Below are 27,703 nucleotides of genomic sequence, written 5' to 3' on the forward strand. Positions count from 1 at the left end.
TACATTTCCGTTATACCCCACAAAATTGGTAATTGCGTCCTTTCTCCTCAAAGTTCAGTCTTTGCATGTGCGCCTCTGTCTGTGTAGTATTTAGTGCTGCACAGTGATACTGATGTGATGAAGTTCGTGATGTGGAGGCGGAGTACCGTGAGAAGTGGTCTGGATAAGCTCAGAGTGCATGTAATGCGGACGCAGTTTTCGACTGCCTGCAACAAATGTTGAGCTCATGCTGTTAAAGTGAAGTCTGGATATCTCATAACAAGTCCTCCGGTCCTATGTATCTATAAAAATATGCATGTCAGGGTACATGCTGGTACGTGCATGCTCGATGATTACGAAAATGAATCAACAAAAGTGAGATTGTAGTTTTTTTGGGGGGTAAATGTAATATTATTCCTGAAATCTTATTTTTGTTTAAGTAATATTATTACTGTAACACGCTACTAGTTACATGTTACTGCCCAACACTGATTGTGACGAGGGCTGTGACAGTATGAACTTTTTTTTTTTTTAACCGCTGTGAAGGGCAATGTATAACAGCGGTACACAGACGGGGGGGGGGTCAGTCAGTGTGCATTTCAATAAGAGGATAAAACAGAAGCACACAGAAATGCAAAGGGGTAACATTTCAATGAGGAAGTATAAATAAGGGGAATCATAAATATATTTTTATATGTGTGAATCGCCCACGTCTGTAAACGGACACAGCTTCCCAGTCCCCATGCGTCCCGATCGCGGACAGCGATCGCGTTTCATCTCAGTTATCAACTTCTGTGAATCTAACACAACAATACAGTTAAATAATGATGCAATAGATACATAATTTCCACTGTCTTTTTCGGGGTATTTTTTTCTTCTTCAGTTACACAGATTCTCACCCCAACCGATAAAGACCACGGTATTAAACTTTTGTGGTGATGGTGAGTGGAGAGTTTACAGTTCGACCCGCCAGTGTAGGGTGCTGACAACAAAGTGCCTGCCAGTATTAACTGACCTACCCTATACCAGAAGAAATGGGTAGTTACACCTACCCAGCACATCCGTGGTATTAGCGCTGGACTCAGAATTAACAATTCGGTTTGGTTTTTTTTTTTTTTAATCATCTATTTCTTATCCCTTTCTGGACTTGCATTGTTTGTGCTGTAGTAACACCAGAATTTCCCCACAGAAATGAATACAGCGTTATCTTATGAAGATAGAGTGATCCAAGTTCTATCAACAACATAGTATAGCCACTTATATAGCCAGTGTTTCTTAACTCTTCAAACTAAGGTAATGAGAATTTTTGGGGGATTTTGTGAAAAGTTACAGTTTAGGCAAAAAAATGAAAAAAACAACAACAAAAAAGGAAGATTGCCCTTGTAAGGCAAATACACTTGTTACACTCAAATTAAGGGATTATATTCACTTAGTAGCAATGTTATTTTTTCCATCCCCATTGTACCAAATGTATATTTCTTTTGTAGGGATTTTTTTTCCTTTCAGTGTTATGAATGTATTTGTTGGGGAGTCTACGTTTTAAGGTACTTATTTTAAGTTTTGTGGAGTTCAGCCTGAGGGCTCTCGAGAGCTGAATCATGGGGGGAAGAATGAAGTCAGATAACAGAAGACTACAGTCTCCACTCCGAATAAAAGGTTGCTATTGTGGCCGCCCCCACAGTTCTCAAGTAACGGCAATCCCACAGTGTTATGAGTCTGGAACAAAGGGGCATTGTTGCATTGTGCAGGTGTGGCATTGGAAGCGCCTACAGGCAAGGAGTCCATTTCAAACGTCCACGTAAGCAGTCAAGAGTAGCTGGGCTAGGCACACCCTTTTCTCCTTGGGAGTGGCAACTCCTAAAACTCAGGTTTCTTTAATACAATACCATGCATCTGCTGGGGGGAGGGGGTAGATGTTGAATAGAAAGATAATTTTAGCTGGAAGGTTCTCGTAAAAAATAAATATCAAAATTAAAAAACATGTCCAGGAAAAACAAAAATGGGAAAACATTAATCCCTGTTACCTGACTACAAGCATGTAACATGACTGTATGTAGATTCATTATACGTAGAGTCGGGGATGGTAGCTCAGGAGGTAGAGCTGGTGGTCTAGTGATCCAAAGGTTGCTGGTTGGATCCCAGGCTCCTCCTGCTAGCATGCTGTAGTGTCCTTGAGCAAGACACTTAACCCCTAATTGCTCCTGATGGCTGCGTCCGTCGGTGTTTGAACAATTGTAAGTCGCTTTGGATAAAAGCGTCTGCTAAATGACTAAATGTAATATGTATGTAACATGACTGTATGAAGCAAAAAAAGAGCAAAAATACCATTGCAAACAAATGATGATCATTCAAGGACTGAAATTAACTTTCCTAAACGAGGAAAGAAACAATCACATTTGCATATGTATACACAAAACTAACATCAAAGTACCTCTAAAGTGAAAATAATCACTCAGCTGTGCAACATTGCAGGTGCACAGTGTACTTGGGAGGGGAGGAGGCACCCTGAGGTACCCACGGGATCTGCGCCAAGACTTGGTATGAGTTCATGGTCTCCCTGAAGAGGCCTCCAGGTGTTCATTCCCAAAGCAGTGTTTTATCCCAAACTCTCTTAGCTTTGCTTATTTCAACACTGATGCTCCGTTTCCGATGGTCCGACCTGGTGATTATAATAGTGTTAGGGGGAGGGCCATGCCATGACCACTCTACGTCATCGAGTCATGATTTAGCCTCACCCAAAAAAAATCTGGACCGCAAACATGGTGAGAAACAGTTTAACAGTAACGCCACAATTCAGTACTAGATCGTTCAGTCTTTTCATGATTTTTCAGCAATTACTCTCAAACATGTATAATGTGTTTAGAAACAAATCACTGAATTCACTTTACAGGCACTTTAAAAGGATAGATTCACCATTTTTCAACCCAGGCCTTACTAAAATGTTGGTTCCCACTTCTCACTGTTAAGAGCACATTACTGAACTCTTAAGAAACGAATGACTGTGCTGCAGCTTCTCACTGAGCTTGTTGTTAGTTGATAAGTTGAGAAACTCCCATGCTCAACTCTTGCTCAAGGAGGATTTCAATCATCTCCCCCTTTCCAACCCGTCCTATAAGACACGGAAGAACAGGACGCTGGACCTGCAAACATGGTATGTGGCACTGACAAAAGGATGGCACCAAACAGAACAAAACGAGTCAATGTTTGCCTTTGTATGTTGTTTTCTGCAGTCTGCGGAGGCAAACTTTATTCAGTGCAGTTTGTAGAATGGTGACCCGCCCCTCTCTTCAATGGATCCATATACAGGTACATCTCATAAAACTAGAATATCATGAAAAAGTTCAATATTTTTTGTCACTCAATTTCAGAAAGTGAAACCTATATATTATATAGATTCATTATACGTAGAGTGAAATATTTCAAGCCTTTATTTCTTGAAATTTTGATGATTGTTGCTATAGATAATGAAAACCCAAAATTCAGTGTCTCAGAAAATTCAAATATTGTGAAAAAGTACAATATTGGAAAGTCATGGTGTCACACCCTAATCAGCTAATTAACTCAAAACACCTGCAAAGGTTTCCTGAGCCTTTAAATGGTCTCACAAGGCCTTTCTCAATCTGCGTTCTTGTCTATACTTGTTTTCTTGTGAAACGTCATCAGTCGCAGCCCAAGTACTGTTCCAATTCAAAGTCCACATCAAGCCAAGTCTAGTCCAAATGCCCGGATGTGGACTTACTCCGCCCATTTTATCAGGGATGCCTCGTTGGTGACTTGTGTGGACTTATGACGGCCAAGTATCCCAGAATGCATTTCGCACCAAGCGGTGGTAATGGTAATGGCCCTGGACTCTGTACTCCCAAATCGAACTTGCCAAGTCTGAACTACCAAGTCCACAAGTCCGGACTTCGTGTACTTGGTATTGAGAAACGACCACAGTCTGGGTCAGTAGGCTACACAATCATGGGGAAGACTGCTGACTTGACAGATGTCCAGAAGACAGTCATTGACACTCTCCACAAGGAGGGTAAGCCACCAAAGGTCATTGCTAAAGAAGCTGGTTGTTCACAGAGTGCTGTATCCAAGCGTATTCATAGTAAGTTGAGTGGAAGGAAAAAGTGTGGTAGGAAAAGGTGCCCCAGCAAAATGTATAAGCGCAGCCTTGAGAGGATTGTCAAGCAAAAGCCATTCAAGAATTTGGGGGAGCTTCACAAAGAGTGGACTGAGGCTGGAGTCAGCGCATCAAGAGCTACTACTCTCAGACGAATCCTAGGCATGGACATGGATACAAATGTCGCATTCCTCGTGTCAAGCCACTCCTGAACCAGAGACAACGTCAGAAGCGCCTTACCTGGGCTGTGGAGAAAAATAAATGGACTGTTGCTCAGTGGTCCAAAGTCCTCTTTTCAGATTAAAGTAAATTCTGCATGTCATTTGGAAATCATGGTCCCAGAGTCTGGAGGAAAAGTGGAGAGGCACAGAATCCACATTGCTTGAAGTCCAGTGTGAAGTTTCCACAGTCAGTGATGATTTGTGCTGCCATGTCATCTGCTGGTGTTCACACTGTGTTTTCTGAAGTCCACAGTCAACACAGCCATGTACCAGGAAATTTTAGAGCATTTCATGCTTCCTTCTGCTGACAAGCTTTATGCAAATGCTGATTTCATTTTCCAGCAGGACTTGGCACCTGCCCACACTGCCAAAGGTACCAAAAGCTGGTTCAATGACCATGGGGTTACTGTGCTTGATTGGCCAGCAAACTTTCCTGATCTGAACGCCATAGAGGACCTATGGAGTATTGTCAAGAGGAAGATGTGAGACACCAGACCCAACAATGCAGATGACCTGAAGGCTGCTATCAAAGCAACCTGGGTTTCCATTACACCTGAGCAGTGCCACAGGCTGATCGTCTTCATGCCACGCCGCATTGATGCAGTAATTCATTCAAAAGGAGGCCCAACCAAGTATTGATGGCATAGAAATGAACATACTTTTAAAATATCCTTTTTTTTATTGATCTTATGAAATATTCTAATTTTCTGGGACACTGAATTTTGGGTTTCATTATTTATAGCCACATTCATCAAAATTACAAGAAATAAAAGCTTGAAATTTTTCACTCTATGTGTGATGAATCTATATAATATATGGGTTTCACTTTCGGAAATGACAAAAACTATTGAACTTTTTCATGATATTCTAATTTCATGAGAGGTACCTGTATATCACACGGTTGTTTGTGTCACGGTTAAAAGGCATTGGGGACCAGAGATCAACTTTTTATTTCCAGTTTATTCAACAATAACAACAACTAGCATCACATCACACCATTGTGAGTTACAAGCTAAAAGAAGCCTTTCAAAGTCAATGTTGCAAAATTTGTGGAAGGATTTCCACATGTGAATCATGTAGTAAGAAGGGATTTTATAGTTGGAGAAATGTCCAACAACTCCTGGAACAGAATTGTCCAGAAGTTGGGTGTAAGAGGCCCTAACTGTGTAAAAAAAGTGTGGCGAAATCTATGGAACAAGTTCATACGATCACTTTGAGTTTTTTGTAAAACATTATGGTACAGCCACACCGCTGGCGATGGGGTGCTGCAAAGCGACAGGCTGTAAAGCATTTCAAACGGAGCTCAGCTTCATCCAGCTGCAAGGGGCAGAGAGTCAACCTGCGAGGTGCTGACAGCTTCACGTGACAAAAAAAGTTGAGAGGGTTTCAACTTTATGCATCAGTTAATATTCATGGGGAGGAGGTAAAGAGGGGTGTATAAATAAACAATAAATTGGACTTGACTCAAAACACTCTACAGGAATGGACAGAAGCAGGCTGTTGTTCCAGAGGAGGCTCAGGTGCACGACAACTTCAACCACAAGGCTACCATTTAGTATTTCCATATTGTCCTCATATTGTTCCATCTGAAATCCTTGCTCTGTGCATTTATATGAAATGACACATTCTGTATTGATCCTGAAGCACTCAGCATTCCACTGCATGGCACGTCTTCACTCCAGTTCACTTCAGACTGAATGAGCTCCAAGCGACATTAAAGGAATCATTTGAGCAACAAAAGCAAAATGGCGCTTCACAAGCTATTGTGGGTCACCTATCACCTTCTTAATCCTAGGGACCTTTCAGGAATACTTCCCTGGTCGTTACAAATTATGTTTAACAATCTAATCTGGCAAATTCAATTCTCTGTCATATAGAGACTGGTTGAATACTAGCTTAGAACACATACACACTAGGCTTGAGGGATATCCAAAATGTTATATCGCGATGCAGTCCCGCCTCACTATCGCGATACGACAGAATCGTTGCTGATAGGGGGGTGAGTGACAGAGAAAGTGTTGCTGTTTTGCATGGTTGCGCAAGCCGCTTTTTTGGTTTGATTCAATTACAAAGAATACATTTACAATAAAAACACTATTTGTTTTCTTTGGAGAAACGGTGAATCTTTGTGTTGGCGTTAATGCAACGCGTGCGTGGTAAGGATCTTCCATTTACCACGCGAACAGTGACGGGCACCAAGCGAGCACAAGTGAGGAAATATACAGATCAGCCATAATATTAAAACCAAAGGTGAAGTGAATAACATTGCTCATCTCAATCTAATGGCACATGATAAGGGGTGGGATATATAGTATTAGGCAGCAACTGAAAAGTCAGTTCTTGAAGTTGATATGTTGGAAGCAGGATATGGGGAGCAAAGCCTAGCCCGTCAGGTCTGATCCCACGGAAGAGTACTGAAGCACAAATTTCTGAAAAAGTTAATGCTGGCTATAATAGAAAGATCTCAGAACACACAGTGAATCCCAGCTTTCTGTGTATGTGCCTGCCCAGTCGCAGACCAGTCAGAATGCCCATGCTGACCCCTGCCCACCACCGAAAGTGCCTAAATGGGCACATGAGTTTCAGAACTAGACCATGGATGGCCGGGTGACTGTATGCCGTTTACCTTGGAGAGAGATGGCACCAGGATGCATTATGGGAAGAAGGCAAGCCGGCGGAGGCAGTGTGATGCTCTGGGCAATGTTCTACTGGGAAACCTTGGGTCCTGGCATTCATGTGGATGTTACTTTGACATGTACCACCAACCTAAACATTGTTGCAGACCAAGTACACCCCTCATGGCAACAGTATTCCCTAATGGCAGTGGCCTCTTCTAGCAGGAAAATGCACCCTGCCACACTTCAAAAATTGTTCAGGAATCGTTTGAAGAAGATAACAAAGAGTTCAAGGTGTTGACTCCAAATTCCCCAAATCTAAATTTGATCGAGTATCTGTGAGATGTGGAACAACAAGCCTGATTCATGGGCACCTCCCAACTAATGCCGAGTTTAAACTACGTGTTTCTGGCCTGTTTATCCGCTCGCCGACAGGTCTTTGGAGATCGTCGAACAAAGCCCCAGATGGGAGGCAAATCGTAGCGCGCTCCCGTGAGTGTCGCGAATGTTGTGTGAACTGCTCACAATAGGATCCCACTGCTTGCAGAGCGCTCGCAGATGCCGTCAATATATCTAGCAGATTTAATATCTGTAGCAACAAGCTACAGCCAATGAGAGCAGACACGGGGTGAGGGGGAGGGGAGGAGTCGAGAAGACAGGAGTGCATGCAGCAGCAGCAGCACGTTTTCAATATATTTCTTATGTAAATTGTGCTTTTAGTCTTTTTTTTGACAGTGATCAAGAATCAAATAAAAAAAAAAATAATAATAATAATAATCCTGTCCTGCGCATGGCATCACCTGATATCCGGTGTCACTTCTTCGCTGTGCTTTCGTGACAAAATGTGATTTAGAGACCCGACAGACTCGTGTTGGTTTCTTCCTGGTGAAAGATTGTATAATGTGTGACACCCTGTCGCTGATCAGTCATGTAGGGTGAAACCACAACAAATTCAAGATTCCTGATCACACGACAGAAAGTTATGTCATGTGAACAGTACAGTGATCTGACGACTTTGAAAGTCGTGTAGTGTTCCCATGGCTTTACTAGTCCTGGTTTGTCCCCATTTAATGGCCTTCCTTTGATGGATTCCCACAGGTAGAATCCATTCCCTATTCAATGGCCTTACCTCGATGGACTCCCACAGCTAAACTCTTACTCTAAAGTCATTGTGTCCCTATCCAATGGCTAGAGTAGGCACAGCCCCACGAAATAGTTTCAAACATCCTTTTTATTTATATTTTTTTAACAAAACCAAGAACACTCTGGATATTGGTGTGTTTATCGAAAGTAATTCGGTTGAGTGAAATGTAACACTCTGCGGCGGACCAAGGGTCAAGCACCGGCAGCGGACGACAGCAAAGTTCCCTTTCCGCTGCTGACAAGCTGCAGCGCTGATTGGTCCAACTCGAGGCAGGGAGATTTCTTAATGTTTGTCTGTCTTGCAGGGGGGATCCGCGCACAGGCTCGTCAGCCGGACAGGAGACAGAGAAAAACGCCATTCCTCCTGCACTCGAGATGATCATATTCATAATAATCATCATCCTCATCATTATAATTTGTTACTAATAGTTGTTGCCAGCGAGCTTTTCTGTTTAACGTTATAATAAAAACTCTTGCCATGTTGGCACAGCACAGTAAAAATGACTGTCTCCCTCCCTAAATCCTTACATATGGGCAGAGACCCCCACACACTCCTATGTAGATACTGTTAAGGTCTGTCAAATTATATTTTCATATTCATGACAATGGAAAAAATTCAGCTGAAAGTGAAGGACTGATGGAGTAGTACAAAACAGGGGAAAAGGGATAGGTTAGGGCAGGGATTCTCAAACTGTGGCTCCCCACCCCCTAGGGCGGAGAGGGGTCCTGCAATGTCGCTGCAGGAGAAGTCCAGTGCGCGCTGCTTATACTGACTTGGATCTATCGCACTGTTTAGATTAAGGTCCGCTATATGATTCAGATCTTCCTCCACCCGCTTCTCCTAATCAACCGGGGTTTTCACAGACAAGTGAAACCGGAGCCTCGTCTTGTTTACGGAAGTGACGGTGACGTCAGTGACACGCCCCCTCCACAACGTTGTCTCCGTGTGTGTATAAAACATGTAATATTTAAAGGCTGAACTCTATCAAAATGGTTTTACATTGTGACTTCACATCACATGGAATATGGATGAATGATCTTCACCTGGAAGGTCGCTTTAAAGGAAACTATCGATCTGCGTCGTTCAGCGTTGTTTAGCGTCTCAGTAAGTGAACTGTGTTTCCCCATGTAATCTAACGGGAATATTGAACTCCACGTTTTAACATTTTTTGACTATTAATAAATCAAACTCAGTTTTGAAAATACGTTGAGATAAAAAAAAAAATTAAAAAAAAACAACGGAACACGAATCTGGAAAAATCTAATTTTCCTTCAAGAAAGGCTTTTTCAACTTATTTGGCTGCTCCTGGCGATTTTAGAAATGCACAAGATGGCGGCTTTTTCTGTGGTGGGTCATATATATGTATGAATTTGTATATACTGTATACAGTGCATCTGGAAAGTATTCACACCCGTTCACTTTCCCCACATTTTGTTATGTTACAGCCTTATTCCAAAATGGATTAAATTAATCTTTTTTCTCATCAATCTACACACAATACCCCACAATGACAAAGCAAAAAAGTTGTTTTAGAAATTTTTGCAAATGTAATTAAAATAAAAAACTGAAATATCACATGTTCATACACTATGTATTCACGCCCTTTGCTCTGACACTCAAAATTGCCTTTATGGTAGAGTGGCCATACATGACATCCTGCTTGGAGTTTGCCAGAAGGCACCTAAAGGACTCTCAGACCATGAGAAACAAGATTCTCTGGTCTGATGAAACAGAGATTGAACTCTTTGGCCTGAATGCCAAGGGTCACGTCTGGAGGAAACCAGGCACCTCTCATCACCTGGCTAATACCATCCCTACGGTGAAGCATGGTGGTGGCAGTATCATGCTGGGGGGATGTTTTTCAGCAGCAGGAACTGGGAGACAAGTCAGGATCGAGGGAAAGATGAACGGAGCAATGTACAGAGAGATCCTTGATGAAAACCTGCTCCAGAACGCTCAGGACCTCAGGCTGGGGCGAAGGTTTACCTTCCAACAGGACAATGATCCAAAGCACACAGCCAAAACAGCAAAGGAGTGGCTTTGGGACAAGTCTGTGAATGTCCTTGAGTGGCCCAGCCCGAGCCCAGACTTGAACCCGATTGAACATCTCTGGAAAGACCTGAAAATAGCTGTGCAGCAACGCTCCCCATCTAACCTGACAGAGCTTGAAAGGATCTGCAGAGAAGAATGGGAGAAATACCCCAAATACAGGTGTGCCAAGCTTATAGCATCCTTCCAGAGAAGACTGGAGGCTGTCATCGCTGCCAAAGGTGCTTCAAAAAAGTACTGAGTAAAGGGTGTGAAATTGGAATAAGGCTGTAACATAACAAATGTGGGGAAAGTGAAGGGGTGTGAGCACTATATATATATATATATATATATATATATATATATATATATACAAACATATATATATACACATACACACACACACACACACACACACACACACACACAGTATATACACACATACATATATACATATACATACATACATAAAGAAATGAATGGTCTATAATTCTAGTGGTAATTTTTGGTAGGTTTATTATAACAGTGAGAGACAGAGTATCAAAATGAAAATCCAGAAAATCACATTAAATAAAAGACAAATTATTTTGAATTTCATTGAGTGAAATAAGTATTTGATCCCCTATCAAAACATGACAGTACTTAGTGGAGAAACCCTTGTTGGCAAGAACAAAGGTCAGACGTTTCTTGTAGTTGATTACCAGGTTTGCACACATCTCAGGAGAAATTTTGGACCACTCCTCTCCAAATCTTTAAGGTTTCGAGGCTGTCGCTTGGCAACTCGAAGCTTTAGCTCCCTCCACAGATTTTTTATAGGATTACGGTCTGGAGACTGGCCAGGCCACTCCATGACCTTAATGTGCTTCTTCTTGAGCCACTCCTTTGTTGCCTTGGCTGTATGTTTTGGGTCATTTTCATGCTGGAAGACCCATCCACGAACCATTTTTAGTGTCCTGGCTGAGAGAAGGAGGTTGTCACCCAGGATTTCACGCTACATGACTTTGGTCTCATCTGACCACATCACCTTCTCCCAAGCATTCTCATCCAGGTGTTCATTGGCAAACTTCAGACGGGCCTGTACATGTCCCTTCTTGAGCAGGGGGACCTTACGGGCACTGCAGGATTTTAATCCATTATGGCGGAGTGTGTTACAAATGGTTTTCTTGGTGACTGTGGTCCCAGCTGCATGGAGATCATTAACAAGCTCCCACTGTGTAGTTCTGGGCTGATCCCTCACATTTCTCATGATCATTGATACCCCAGGAGGTGAGATCTTGCGTGGAGCCCCAGACCAAGGGAGATTGGCGGTCATTTTGTGTTTCTGTCATTTTCGATTAATCGTGCCAACGGTTGTCTCCTTCTCACCCAGCTTCTTGCCTATGGTCTTGTAGCCCATTCCAGCCTTGTGCAGGTCTACAATCTTGTCCCCGATGTCCTTAGACAGCTCTTTGGTCTTGCCCATGATGGAGAGGTTGGAGTCTGACTGATTGATTCTGTGGACAGGTGTCTTTTATACAGGTAACAAGTTGAGATTAGGAGTACTTTCTTAAAGCGAGAGGACTAATCTGTGGGAGGCAGAATTCTTTATGGTTGGTAGGGGATCAAATACTTATTTCACCCAATAAAATGCAAAATAATTTATATATATATATATATATATATATATATATATATATATATATATATATATATATATATATATATATATATATATATTTTTTTTTTTTTTTTATGTGATTTTCTGGATTTTCTTTTTGATATTCTGTCTCTCACTGTTATAATAAACCTACCAAAAATTACCACTAGAATTATAGACCATTCATTTCTTTATCAGTGGGCAAACTTACAAAATCAGTGAGGGATCAAATAATTATTACCCCCACTGTACAAACATACACGTGTGTGTGTGTGTGTATATATATATATATATATATATATATATATATATATATATATATATATATATATATATATATATATATATAGTGTCATTTTCGTTAATATTTATTTATATAACTTTTTTCACAATAAAAAATAAATAAAACCATACTGTACTATAGTTAGTTATCATTGAAAAAAATTAATAAACAGTATTTTTCACACAAATAATAGTAGTAAAATAACTTCCTCACAGTCAGACCAGAGCATGTGCCTTCACTTTGTGAACATGACATAACAGTGGGTGCACTCCTTTTCAGCCAAGATACCTCCCGGTGTGGGAGAAATATTTGCTGGTGGCAGGAGACAGCAACTTAAATAAACAACACGACATAAAACTGTAAAACTTGACCAAAAAGTAAAAATAAAATAAGCCTCTCACGGACCCCGCACGACCCACATGGCAGTGGAGCTCCAACAGTAGATTCAATAGGAAGCAGCACTTACTGCACGCTGTGCGGCGCCTGTACGCTGATCCAAGGCGTCCAGTAGACTTCTGTGATACCGTAATACCGCGGTTCATGTGTACGTATTTAACCGTAGAGGCATACTAAACTGTTCGATAACATACCGTGCACCATTGCAACCATAATGTCCACTTGATTTGTCCACTTGAGAGGGTAGAACAGAGTACCGGCAGCTGTTGAGAAGTGCTGGTACACGATCCATAAGAGTAGTTCACGTGACATGTGGATTGTGACATCAAAGATAAGATAATAATGTTCAACAGAACATGACGCTGTAATATGATGAGTAGAAATGAGGATAATATAAGAGAAGAATGTACAGAGCAGACGCGGAGGCAGTGGGCGGAGGAGAAGAGACGCACTTGCAGTAGTTTCGAAAAGTTCGTAGAGCTGGCTCTTACTGCTCCAAGCATTTCTTTTAACTATGAAATTGTATGAAAATTGATATGTATTCCACTACAAAAAATAACATTATTTATAAAGATTTAATGTGACTCGACTCAATTAATATCCTCTAAGACTAATTACACAATTGCAATGAAAGCAAGGCATTTAATGAAACTATTGTTTCATTAAATGCCTTAAACTATTGTTTTAAATGACATGTTATATCCCCTATATTTTTCTTGCTCCATTGTCTTCTAACAGAGTGCAGAGCATTTGACTGGTTCAGTTAGAATTCTCATTTAGCTTTGTTCACTGGAAAGAACTATACCCCAAAATAGATAATGTTTACTAGCCAAGATTGGGTTTGGCGAGATAGATTTGGGGGAGTGCAGGTGATACGCCCCCCTCAATTTCAGAATGTGCATTTGCCCCCCCCATTGCTGCCATTTCACTGGCGGGCTATGATGTAACTCCCACCCTCATCTTGACAATTGGACGATATGAAAATAGAAACGATCACCCCAATCATTCATACATACATACATACATACATACACATATATATATATATATATACACACACTATTCTGTGTATCTATACCTTATTTATTGTAATTGTTACCTGTTAATTGTATGTTTTGTCCATTAATTATAATTGTCCAAATCCCTGTTGGTTTTATTTAAATTGGCCTACTTTAACAATTTCAGACGAGTAAAATTGGCTATTGGGCAAGTAAATCATCTTGCGGCTTAAAGCTTAATGTCAAGCCCTGTGAAATTATATATACAACAAAAACCATAGCGGCACAAATTAAATTTTTTACGGCACTAATCAGCACAAACACTGGCAATGGCAATAATCTTATTCAAATTCGAATCACATGTCAACTCCATAGACGTTTGTACGTGTACATAACAAGAACTTTAATACACCTTACGGTGATACTTGGACACATCTTCAGCGATTGACCTGGGTTCTCAGGGTGTTACGGGTCTTTAATCATCGGACACCCTCCACCAGGCGACCCAACCAGGGGCGATCAACCCCCCGGCTTGTGTACAAGTAGCGCGCACCACGGATCCCCCCTATGGATCCACAGCCATTCTTGAGGCCTTTTCTGCGGCCTCAAGAATGTTCTTAGTGGCTCTCCTCAACTGCAGTCCTCTAATACCAAGGAGTTTGAACACTCTCTGGAGTGAATGACCTGCGAAACCTCTGCACCCGATCTCGATAGGCTCACAGCAGGCTTTCCAGCCGTTGCTCCGGCACTCACTGGTGAGCTCAGCATACTTAGCCCTCTTGCGCTCATTGGCCTCATCAATCCGGTCCTCCCAGGGGACAGTCAGTTCTAGCAGGACCACTTGCTTGGTGGACTCCGATGTAAACACCATAACAAGACTGTTGTTGGATCGAACATCAGCGAGTCGGAATTACAGGGTCACGAGACTTTGACTTTTTTTAGGGGTAGCCAGCAAAAAAAGTTTTAGAGCCCCTGGGTTAGGGAATCCAGAGTTTGCTTAATGCATAGTCAGACATTAAGTATGTAAATTGCTCATTTACAGATGCTTTCACCGTGTCCTTTATGATCAGTTCTGTAATAACACAGGCAGCAACCATGGTAAAGGATATTTGTGTGAATTATTTTCGATGATTTTCAAATGATTTGTACAGAAAGTGCTGTATCTTCAGTAAAATGTTTTGTTAAGGCTTTGGAGTGCTACAATCAGTCATATCTATTATAATATTGTTAGCTTCCAATTGACATAGCTATGCCCAGATCAGATGTAAGTTCTTTCACTCACCACCTCCACTTACCAATTTCCTCAGAGAAACCCTGGAGTGTGAACTATCAACGCACAGCTGACGTTCTGGCAACTACCACACACATGCTATGATGAAAGATTATTGCTGCTTTCATGTTGACATTAAGTCACACATAGCTACCGTTGTTTACACGTGACCTACTTCTCTTTACACAATGAAGAAATAATTAGGGGTCCAGCTCTATTACTATTGTTCATGAAAAAGTGACGTCAGTAGCCTCAGCATCTCAAGGATCCGCCACATTCAAAGACAAGACAAATAAAATGTGTATTCGGGGCAGTACCGACATAGACATATCGGTCCATTATTGTGGAATAATCTTGTAAAAAAAACATTTTTAATCATCGCCGCAACGCGAATGAATGCGCAAATGATAGCTCACACAGGTCACATGATAACATTGCAGTCTAGTTATTAGTCAACAACCAGGTCCTCAGCAAGATGGTGACACGTGCAGATGTGACTAACGTCAGACTTTCATGGATCAGACAAACCCAAAGACAATCTGAATGAGATTTGTATTGAAGGAAATCTGTGCATCCTGCAGACATAGTAGCAATTGGATTTAAACTCAAGGAATATAAGATACAAACTTTTAACTATACAAAGTCACATGTATTATTTTATTATTATTAACTAATATTTCCTATATTTGAAAAAGATTAAGTTAGAGTATTACCAGAAGACAATTTGATCAAAGAAAGCACAGTGTATTAAACATCATAAATACCCAGTATACTGTTCTGAGGACAACTGGCACACACCAGAGTAAGTTCTACAAAATAATAACCCAATATCACGTCACTGTCAGAATTTAAAGACATTCCAGAGATATCAATGTATACAAACATCCTGAATTATAATTACCGGTAACAATAACCAAGCAAGCAATTGGCATGTGAACATGTATTTTTATATATTTTCCATTCTCTTTGTGTTTTTGATGTGGCCAACTACGCACAATTGATTTCATTATACTGTATATCCTCTAAAATTAAAACACTGACCTTAGTTTATTTATAGGTTTGTAAAATGCATAATTAAAGTAAAGACAGTTTTCTGTTGATTTACAAAGTGCCATCAAAGAATTCTGTTCCCCAAAATAGATTAATAATCACGATAAATAATTGCAATCAAAATATTGACTAAAATAATCGTGATTATCATTTTAGCTATAATCACGCAGCCTTACTTCAGAATGATACCCGCTGTTAGTTGCAGCATAGGAAAGACACCCATAGCCACAAACAATGCCTGATCATAGAATTACACTGTAACCAGACCGGAACAAAGTAACTTCTGCAGTCACAATATACGACATAACAGAGAGCCAAAGCACACTCGTTCATTGAACTTTAGCGAAGGGCCAACTACCCTGGACCCCTCGTATTGCTGAGGCCGATATTTGCGAATTTTGAGATCATCAGCATCGGCTGATGCCTGCGCTCACAAGACTGATAAACCAAAAAATATATATATCAAAAATATATATTTTTTCTGTACATAGATTCTGAATATTTGAAACTATAAACTAATTTTCCGCACTACCGATATACCAGTAGCAGCTGCTTCCTTGTTTTCTCCTCACATTTTGCGCACCTGCACTCCTCTCCGACGGTACCGACGATGCGCCAGAACTGTGTTTTTATTTTACGTCTCCTAATGGAACAAAACATCCATCTCATTTCATCACAACACGTTGGCCTGGCCTACAGAAAAGAGCAGTTTATATGTTTAGTGTATCCATTGTGTGTTGGTCATACTATAGAATGATTTATTGCTTGTGTTTAGTGAATAATACAGAAGGTAAGGAACTTTAAAAAGATTTGCAAGCTAAATCGCAATATTGGTCTTAAAAAAAAAAAAAAAAACACAACAAAGAAAACAATGATTATTTTCCCCAAATCGTACCACATAGCCCTGCCTCCTCTCACTCACATGCTGTCTCCACTGTCTCATTTTATCTCATTTGTTATGGTGTCAGCTCATTGAAGATGAGGACAGTCATTCAAGTGCCGAGCCTCCACAGCTGGTTTGGAAAGAAAATGGCAGAAGTGCTGTTTGGAAATACTTCATATTTGAGGCAAAACGTAAACCTAAGCTGCTTTCACACATGCATGCTAGACAACATCCAGATAATGTCGTCTGGACCATCTGGAGAGACAGAGAAAGTGTTCCCGTTACGCACAGTGCTTTTTTGGTTTCATTCAATTACAATAAATACATCTACAATAAAAACACGATTTTATTTGGAGAAGCAGTGAACCTTTATGCCGGATCATGCCGAACGGATGTATTATGCCACTCTAACAAGGAAGTTGCATGTGGGCATTCACACAAAGTGCGTGCAGAAAGGATCTCCCTTTCACCATGCGAACAGTGACAGGCAACAAGCTAGCACGAGTGAGGAAATACCCTATCAGCCAAAACATTAAAACCACTGATAGGTGAAGTGAATAACATTGCTCATCTCATTACAATGGCACCCGTCAAGGGGTGGGATGTATTAGGCAGCAAGTGAACAGTCAGTTATTGAAGTTGATGTGTTGGAAGCAGGAAAAATGGGCAAGCGTAAGGATCTGAGCGACTTTGACAAGGACCAAATTGTGATGGCTAAATGACTGGGTCAGAGCATCTCCAAGCTAACCACTGCTGTTCCTGGTATGCAGTGGTTAGTACCTGCCAAAAGTGGTCCACAGAAGGACAACTGGTGAACTTGTGACAGGGTCATGAGCGCCCATTGGCAAATTGATGCACGTGGGGGGTGAAGTCAAGCCCCTCTGGTGGGATCCCACTGAAGAGCTACTGTAGCACAAATAGCTGAAAAAGTTCATGCTGCCTATGATAGCAAGATGTTAGAACACAGTGCTTCGCAGCTTGTTGGGTATGGGGCTGTGTAGCTACAGACCGGTCAGAGTGCCCATGCTGTAGGCTTAGGCCGATAATCGTTAATAACTAAAATTGCAATATTTGCAATGCGTGCACTAGTGATGCACGCGGCATTAATAGCTTTGCCCGTAATCGCTGTACTAAAACAGTGTTTTTATTTTAGATGTAGGTTATCGAATTTTATGTCTGCTTATGGAACGAAACAAGTGCACATGGAACGGTATGGAACGAAACCGCGCCTAATCGGGACACTTTCTCCTTGACTCCCTCCCCGATCACCCCCTCTCCGTGCGTTATGCACAGAAAATAATCTTAACGAGTCTACAAGTTGTGCCCCATTCCTCTGTGCCCGGTCCCCAGACTGTTTTTAGTTGGTTTATTTGGAGAAACAGGGCACGGCGATCAGGGCGCACAGAGAGCAGTTTCTCGTTGGTGTCCAGACACGGACAATTCACACATAAAAATATGTTTATGATTTCCCTTATTTATAATTCCCCATTGAAATGTTAAACCTGTAAATCTGCTTTATCTTGCTATTGTAATGCAAACTGACTGACTGGTGAACGGGAGATCCTTTCTGCACACACTTTAGGTGGTGAAACTTTAACTTGGTGAAACTTTAAGTTTCACCATTTATCCAAAGAAAACAAATACAGAGTGTTTTTATTGTATACGGATTTATTGTAATTGAATGAATATAAAATTTAAAAAAAAAATACAAATAAAAAACATACTGTGAGCAACCATGTGTAATAGGAACACTTTCTTCTTCACTGTATTTTGCCGTATTTGGTATCTGTCAAAGCAATGGTGCTTCCACCTTTTCAAATCAACAATAATTGAATAATTTATCACTGGGTGTTAAATTTGATTATCGCCCAGCTCTAGCCTCGCACATTCATGTGCAACCAACAGGAAGTAACTAGGGCCTTATGACCACCAAGTGGAATGATCAATCTTTTAATGACTACAGTGGTCAAACAACCTCCTATTCTTTAATAAATATGAAGCCATATTTTTGCTGTAAGTGTAAAGAGTAGCATTGGTCAGAATTTGAATTTTAATACAAGTTAAACTTGTAAGTTATACAATTGCAATTGGGCACTTATAAGCAATTGGGCACTTACCCATTGCAAACATAAGCCCCTTCCCCACTTGCACTGAAATCTACTGGCAATGTTCCATGCTGCCGTCATGTGGGACTCCGAGCTGATGTCCTGTAAAAGTTGTTCAGTAAATTTCCCCACTCTCTACCTAGTATAATTTCCAGAAAAATGCCGGTACAGCTATGAATGGAAGTGTGTTGGAATGGAAGCAGTAACGTTGCCGTAAAGTAGGGGTGGAGCCGAATCCAAATAAAGCACAACTAGTGGGTTTTTACGAATATTTATTTCATACAAATATTTCAAAAGTTATTTGTTTTCAGGAAGGAAAAAAAAAAACCATTCTGAAAATGGCGAGTTTGATCCGAACTGCGGGCCCTCGGCTGCAAAAACAAGAAACTTAAATACATCCAGTCGAGACAGGTCTTTATATTCTTGAATTTAATTCCTTTTCTTCTTAAAAATGCCACTCAGACTGTAGATGCGTCTTTCAGAGTCAGGGTGCCGTGTGCAGCCCAAGGTGGGCTGTGTTTTTTTTTTTTTGTTTGTTTGTTTTTTTTTGTTTTTTTTTGTTTTTGTTTTTTTTTTTTAATTGTAATGGAACATTTCACGGCTTTCAATGCAGATTTAAAAACCAAACAAATTAATTCTGCTGCTCACACAACTATATTATTTAGAATCTGCAATGATGAATGGAGAGTGAAAAAAAAAAAAAAAACTGCACTCGGTCAATACTTTCAATGGAAATCATTGTATTTTTCCTAATGGTGTGAAGAAACAACCACTACATAAGGATTGTGGTAGAAACCTTTGCAAAAGTGCTTCATTTAAAACTGCCCAAAAAATAAAGTTTTTTTACTCAAAGAATGTTCCATGGACTATGTCAGAAACAAAGACCTTTAATGTCCAGTAATAGTTACATCTATAACTTTCTTAATAGCCTGCGTACGCAAGAATGCCATCAAATCACATTTAACAGGGAGCCATAAAGTTTTCAATACACATTTGATAATAGATAATTCTGTTGCATCTTGCAACCCTGCAAACAAAGAGCTGATTCAGTTGTCGGCAAGTTAGAATGGGTAAAATTCCAACAGTATTGATTCATATGTGGTGCATGCCTGGGAACTATGAGCTTGAGAGGGTACTGCTATAACAACTGGTAATATGGCCCGGTCAACCAGTGAGACGTGTTTTCTTTTCACACGGAATCATTAGCTCGCCTTGCTGCTAGCCAAACAGTATCTGGGGGGGGGGGGCCTAAAAGGGATGAAAATAGGCCGGCCTATTGTTGCTTGACTCGGGGCTCTGAGCTTTACCACTAACCCCAGGCTTTGAAAGAGGTGCTTCTGGTGGCCCTGCCCAGTCCCATGAGACAGTGGCCGAAATGTGATGCTTATGGAAAGAAAATAAATAACAATAATCTAATTTCTACATTGATTATAATGATGATAATTACCCAAGGAACTGATAAGGGAATGCATGATGTCACAGATGAACATGAAATCCCAATCCTCGGAAATAAGAGATTTTCCCCAAGAGGAAGCAGTATCTGTTGTTCCTCCAGAACAGGGACATGGTTGTTTACTCTACCTACCTCTACAAGCATACAAGCAATAGCTTCACAAACTGTTTCACTAAAATAACTTCAACCAACTGAGCTTCACCTAGGGCAGTATAGCGGTTTTGTGAGGGGGGTGATGGGGCATTACAATAACAGGATAAAACAGATAGATGCTTACAAAAATGCAGATGGATAACATTTCAATGAGGAATTACACTGATCAGCCACAACATTAAAACCACTGATAGGTGAAATAAATACCATTGCTCATCTCGTTACAATGGCACCTGTCAAGGGTTGGGAGCAGCAGTACAGTTAGTTTCTTGAAGTTGATGTGTGGGGAAGAATGGGCAAGCGTAAGGATCTGTGCGACTTTGACAAGGGCCAAATTGTGATGCTATGACTGGGTCAGAGCATCTCCAAAACAGCAGGTCTTGTGGGGTGTTCCCAGTATGCAGTTGTTAGTACCTACCAAAAGTTGTTCAAGGAAGGACAATCGGTGAAATGGCGACAGGGTCATGGGCGTCCAAGGCTCATTTATTACGTGGGGAGCGAAGGCTAGCCTGTCTGGTTGGTTCCTACAGAAGAGCTACTGTAGCACAAATTGCTGAAAAAGTTAATGCTGGCTATGATAGAAAGGTGTCAGAACACACAGTGCAACCTTGGTTTGCTGCATATGGGGCTGCGTAGCCGCAGACCGATTAGAGTGCTCATGCTGACCCCTGTCCACCGCCGGAAGCGCCTACACTGGGCACCTCAGGACCAGAACTGGACCGTGGAGCAATAAAAGAAGATGGCCTGGTCTGATGAATCACTTTTGTTTTTCTTTTACATCATGGGGATGGCCGGATGCATTTTTGCCTTGCCTGGAAAGAGATGGCACCAAGATGCATTATGGGAAGAAGGCAAGCCAGGGGAGGCAGTGTGATGCTCTGGGCAATGTTCTGCTGGGAAACCTTGGGTCCTGGCATTCATATGGATGTTACTTTGACACGTACCACCTACCTAAACATTGTTGCAGACCAAGTACATCCCTTCATGGCAACGGTATTCCCTGATGACAGTGGCCCTTTAAGCAGGATAATGCGCTCTGCCGCACTGCAGAAAATTGTTCAGGAGGGTTTGAGGAAGATAAAGAGTTCAAGGTGTTAATTTGGCCCTTTAAATTCCCCATATGTCGATCCCATCGACCATCTGTGGGATATGCTAGAACAACAAGCCCAATCCATGCGGACCCCACCTTGCAACTTATACCCCTTTCCCACTGCACCAAAAAGCCGGTAACACCCGCTAACATCCAGCATCGGGTCACCAGTGGAAAAGGAAAAACCCGGGTCAAATGACCCAGTAATAGACCCAGCAGCTCTTAAGCAGCTCCACCTCCGATCGGCTCTGATGTAAACAGGACACTCGGGTTGAGTTGCTTATTTTGGCACCTTTACCGGCGCAATTTGACATGCATTGAAATTCAGGATGTTTGCGCAAAAATAGACAGGAATATCAATCATTTCATATCCGATTTAGAATCCAAAATCATAAGTTATTGACTTTTTTCCGCATAGGGGTCCGTGAAATGTTGTGAGTGTGGGGATCGCACTGTGGGGACCAAAGCGAGGAACCCCCATGCTCCCCGCCATCGAAGGACCGGTACACACACCGCACCGGCACTATGGAGTGCTTCTGTTGAATGGCTAAAAATATATTTTTTGTTTATGTTATTGGTTTAAGTTGCCGTCGGGGAGGGAGGCGCAGATGTAGTCCTCAATCAGCCTCTCGAAGCACTTCATAAGATGAGACCAAGATGAAACGACCGGAGTCAGTCATTCAAGCAGGCGGGAAAGGCGTTCTTCGGCACAGGGATGATGGTGGACCTCTTGAAGCAGGACGGGACCACCGACTCGGCCAGGGAGGCGTTGAATTTCCTAGTGTGCACCGGGGCTGGCTGGTTTGCACAGGTCTTCAGCACTTGCCCAGATATGCCACCTGGGCCCAAAGCATTACCGGTGTTTACACGCATCAGATCCCTCCTGACATCATGCTCGGACACAGTGTGCGCGCTCATCCCCAGCGGTGTAATTCCAATTTGCTGGCAAGCTAGCGCTGTTGTTGCCAGACTCAAACCGGGCAGAAAAGGAGTTCAGTCCATTGGCTAGGGAGGCGTCCATACTCGTGGCTGGGGAGGAGCTGCTGTTGTAGTTCATAATAGTCTCAGCACCTGCCACAAGCGTCTGGTGTCCTGTTGCTCCATCTGTCGCTCCACTCTGTCCCTATACATCTGTTTAGCGTTCATCTGCTTCATATTTCAGCCAGATTAATACGATTGAGACTCGGGTCATGAAAGGAATTGGAGTTTAAGGAGGAAAGGAAGGAAAAAAATTCTACAGAAATGTTTAGTAGACCTGCCAACCTTGGGAAAATATTTTGAGTAACACAATAGTGTAACAGGGAGTCTCCATGGCCTTTGAGTTACTGCAGCTAAATTACTCCAGTCATTCACACCCTAGCCATCTCGTAACGAGGCTCATCACATCGTATGCAAGCTACTACGGCTTACTATGTACAGTATACAAATTCATATCATTAGGATTTACCCCTTGAAATGAATCATCTCGTAAAGTTACCAAACATGTTTACCAACTAGAGATGCACTAATTGCAATTTGCTTGGCTGATTGCTATTTCACATTTTGAAGTCAGGAGAAGTCTGACCTGCAGATTCCGATTTCTGATCTGCTGTATGTCAATGACAAACACATCCCGTGATCTGATCACTCTCACATGATTGGACAGCTGCACAGAGTGCGCACTCATTCCTAGCGGTGTAACTCCAATTAGCCAGCAAGCTAGCAGTGATGTTGCCAGCCTCAAACCGCGCTTAAAGGAGCTCAGTTCGTTGGCTAGGGAGGGGCTGCTCTTGTAATTGGTAATAGTCTGTAGCCCATGCCACAAGGGTCTGATGTCCTGTTGCTCCATCTGAAGCTCCACCGTGTCTCTGTATGCCTCGATGTCCACTCCTCAATGGTTCAGAGCTGTTTTGGTGGTAGGAGGGGGACCTACATAATATTAGGCAACACGGCTCTCCGTCGGCTGTGCCCTATTCATATTTGCACTGAACAGCCAAATCCGATTCGACTGACAAAATTCTGAGTCGGGTAAAGCCCTAGAAATAATTAATAATAATGGGACACACAAAATAAATCCCCCAAACAGTATGTTTAAATGGACTGCCCCTCACGCGTGGTGCACAAAGCCAGAGTGTGGGGGGGGGGAATTCTCCAGAAGTCCTTGAACATGGAAGACAGTCAATGATGATAACTAAACAATGATTGTGTTTACATTTCATATCCTCCTATACCTTTCACCAGCAAAAAAATGAAATACAAATAAATGATTTTGTGGTGATTACCGTAATGAGCTCAATACTGCAGTGACATCACATAACCACGGTCCAACCATCGTCACAGCCCTAGATCCACCATTGAAATAAATGTGGATTTTGATGCGGACACCACTTTTAAATATTACAATACCCAGTTTCCAGAAATGCTTAAATCTTCACTAACTTTTCCAGTCAAAATACAAAAGTTTTTCATGTACACTAGGATGAAAATAAATACAGAATTTCCCTCAATAGCATATGGAGTAAACTATATATGGTTTTATCAGCTAAATAGAATTTAACTGTACCCCAACTCGAAAATAAACACTTCTACAAAAGCGATTTAATAAATGAATAACCAACCACAATATAGACTAATTTACTATTTTATATTAAAGTTACAATTTTTCTAACACGCCTTTCAATCCATAAATTCCACATACAAATGTCAGCTGCAATTAGCAGAGAGAGATAAAAACTTATTTCCCCTCACAGTCCTAAGTCCTTGGTTATTATTTAAAGGTCATGAGTCAAAGATTCACTCGCTCACTCACTCAATGGGACAAGAGTGGGAGTGGGGAGGGGGGATTTCTTATTTTCAAATGGCCTTGGTTTCAGTCCTCAATCAGTCAATGCATGTTGGTTAAGGGGGGATTGGACTGCCCTCCCCCCACTTACATTTTTTATTTCTTTTTTTTAATTTGTAACATAGAGTGGTTAAAGTGCCCATCTACATCAGCATCTTCTCTGCACTTTCATATTTCAGTTTCTGGTCAAAAAACATGTTCTAGTGCGCAGTACTTCTTTGATAAACTTGTTTTGCACATTGCTGGGCTGGCCAGTCTATTTCCTATATGCTTGAGATGCAAACATGACTCACAACTCACAGCTCTTTCATTCACAAATTCATATTTGAGAATCAAGTTAACACCTGTGTGCCTGGATGCAGTTGCCGCTTGCCTCATCACAGTTGTAGGCATAGAGCTACTGTACATTGAGCTAAATCATGTTACTCTAAAACAAAAGTATTATTACATTTTTACAAACATTTACATATGTCTTTTGACTGACAACTCACAATTAAATAGGCAATCGGCAATTGACTCCATCGATCGTCAATTGACAAACGATTTTCATTTTATCCACCAGGAAAAATCTGAGCATTGAAATGGGGTACCATCTAAGTGCAGTTCACTGTGTTCTGAAACTGATCGTGGGGGTGGAGAGGAAGAGAGCTGCACTCTCCCTCTCGCCCTCTCCCCTCAGAACTGTTTTGAGCCCCTTTCACAAATAGTTCCTAGTAAATTACAGGGATAACCGTTCCTGCAACACTTGAGAATTTGAGCATCCCGTTCCTTCCCGTTGTAAAATAAACCTGCGTGTCCCGTGCCACGTTACGCACGTCTTCCCGTTGCTTTGGGACTTAGTTTAGGAAAAATTTGATGTTTTTGTGTAAATACTTTACTCATTAGCAATAAATCCTGCACTTCTGTAATGGGGAGACCGCATTTGCCCCATTACATTACATTCTATGCACGCACACCCCCCCGTTCCCAATAGAATCGTAAATTTGCAATCGCTGCCACCCAGTAATCGGCACAAGGGGCACAATGACTGGAGTAATGATGTTATTCAGGTAGTATGGGCTTGTCACTGTACCATTCACAAAGCGTAGGGCAGTTCTGTATTGACTAGACACACCTGCTCACACTGTAACACCACCACCACCAAAGGCTCGTCTGGACAACAGTGGCTGATACATAGCACTCTCCTTGACGTCTCCAACATCGTTGGTGACCATCATTTCTGCTCAACCTGAATCGACTTTCATCAGAGAACAGCACTGAGGCCCACTGGTGCCTCGTCCAGCGTAAATGCTCCCTGGCCCGTGCAAGACGATGATGCCTGTGCCTGGTGGTGTGGTCAGGTACCCTTGCAGGTCGTCTAGCACCTAGACCACGCTGATGTAAACGGTTTCGAATGGTCTGACGTGACCCTTGGGTGCCTCTCACCTCACTTAAATGTGCCTGGAGTTGAGTGGTATTCATCATCCGGTTCCGCAGGGCACTGTTCACAATGAAGCGCTCATCAGTGTGGGATGTGGCCAAAGGACGTCCACTTCTATGCCTTTCTGTGACTCTTCCAGTCTCTCTGTTGCAACCTGCTGATGACACTCTGTGACACTCTAAGCTCAGTGGCCACTTCCCTCTGAGAACATCCTGTTTGAAGTCTCGCAAAGGCGAGGTACTGTTGATCATTTGTTAGGTGTCGTCTTGGTCTCATGATGTCAAAATGTGAACAGCATGATGAAGGGACTGTTTAAATACCAATGCTAATTGAACCAGGAAATGTATTGGTCGATTCATGGATCAAACACCTGTTGTGAATTTTGACATTCAGCTCCTTGTTAGAGAACAGCAAGTTGTGCAAAAAGTACTGAAACATTGAACAGTTGGACGTATGCATTCAAAAGTTTAGAGAAGGTCATATTAAGTTCACCTGTAAAAGGTTATAGTGCATTTTAGGTTCATCCTGAAATTTCACCCAAAAGCCGAATATCCCTAACTTTTTGTGAATAGTGTGTGTGTATATATATATATATATATATATATATATATATATATATATATCTTGTTTCGTTCATCTTGCTGTAACGGCGAATGAATGACGAACCCTTAAGAGAGGTTAAAAAGAGTACAGCCTTACTTGAGCTACATTCTCAAGAATCAGTCATCTGCAAAGCCTGCAAACAGCTGACCAATGGCTACGGTGCACCATGTCAACAGGAAATTGTGAATGAAGCTGGTGGTACCCCCGAGTTTAGGGTCCCCTGGCTGGTTTTCCCCCACATGCATTTCAAAACGAGGGAAGTAAAAAATATTTACTTCCTGTGCTGAAGTATTACACACGAAGTGAGACAATACTAATATAGCAATTTAGAGTTGTATTTATTTATTTTTAATCTTACTAAAACAGGTCACCGCATGTCTTTAAAGCTTTAATGAATTATTCATGACTAGTTAAAAAGAAAGCCACCATGGTTGAAACAAAACACACTCTTACAGACCCAAATAAATAAACGTACAACACTGACCACCATTAGCTTCTAATGAGTTGTTAGTAATGGATTCTATTAGCCATGTGTCAACACAGAGGAATTTTTTTCAGCAACGTTTAAATCACTTTGTGTAGCACTTAACGACATAATTTGATCTAGTAATGACGAGATCAGTCAATTAAGTACGTTTAGTACAGATACATTAACTGTCTCTACTTTTTCATAAATATCTAAATAAACACCTCAGCGAGATGTTTTCAAATATTTAAAAAAGATATTCAGACGGTAGTATACTTCAGTGACTTTTGTAAAACTTACCGGTGTTGTGTTGTATCCGCTTCCAGTAACGTTCCCGGGAAAGAACTTCTCAACAGTTCCTGGGCGATTAAAAAACGTTCGGATTCATCCCCACAGCAGAGACTTGACTTGGAACTCGACGGAGAGTAGAGTTGCGTTGTCGTCGGATCTCCGAGCTCGGTGGTCCCCAGCTCCACACTCCTGACTTTACGCAGTTCTCCGCGCCTCCATTTTGGATTTCCCCCGGAACTGTTTGCCCGCCACGCCTCGCTGCGAAAATCACGGTGACCAGAGTTTCCCCCACGACGAGAGGTGTCGTTTTCGGGGTCCGCGGCGTATTCAGCATCTGCTTTTAGCATCTGAGCCGCCGCCGCCGACGAAAGACGATTCTCCGCAGTCGCCATTTTCTTCCTCGGCTCGGGAGTGCCTCTGCGTCCCAAACCACACGACGAAGCCTCCTCCTCTGTCCTAAGTTACTCTGTACCACACCACCCCCGCGAAGTATGTCAAACCATTTTAACATTTAATTCCCTTTTTTAAGTTATTAGCACAGTTTTTATATTTTAGTTACCAGTTGGTATTTCAACAGTTACTAGTAACCAGGGCTGCCAAGTTTCACCAAAAGATCGGAGTGAGATTACGGCGGGGGGGGGGGGGGGGGGGGGGTCCTTCACTTCCAAATGATATAAACACTGTTTT

The 27,703-nt window shown here is 41.8% G+C and overlaps 1 protein-coding gene across 1 annotated transcript in view; it reads right to left on the reverse strand.

The window, feature by feature from the left end:
- Positions 1–27,456, reverse strand: part of map3k1 (mitogen-activated protein kinase kinase kinase 1, E3 ubiquitin protein ligase) — a 93,020-nt gene extending 65,564 nt beyond the window's left edge. Inside the window, exon 1 of the mRNA XM_080018327.1 lies at positions 27,026–27,456. Coding sequence (XP_079874453.1) covers positions 27,026–27,408 — 383 coding nt within the window. The 5' untranslated portion in view covers positions 27,409–27,456. The remainder of the gene's footprint in view (positions 1–27,025) is intronic.
- Positions 27,457–27,703: the final 247 nt, after the last annotated feature.

This window comes from Zeus faber (assembly GCF_960531495.2).
Source record: "Zeus faber genome assembly, chromosome: 17".
NCBI classification, from domain to species: Eukaryota; Metazoa; Chordata; class Actinopteri; order Zeiformes; family Zeidae; genus Zeus; species Zeus faber.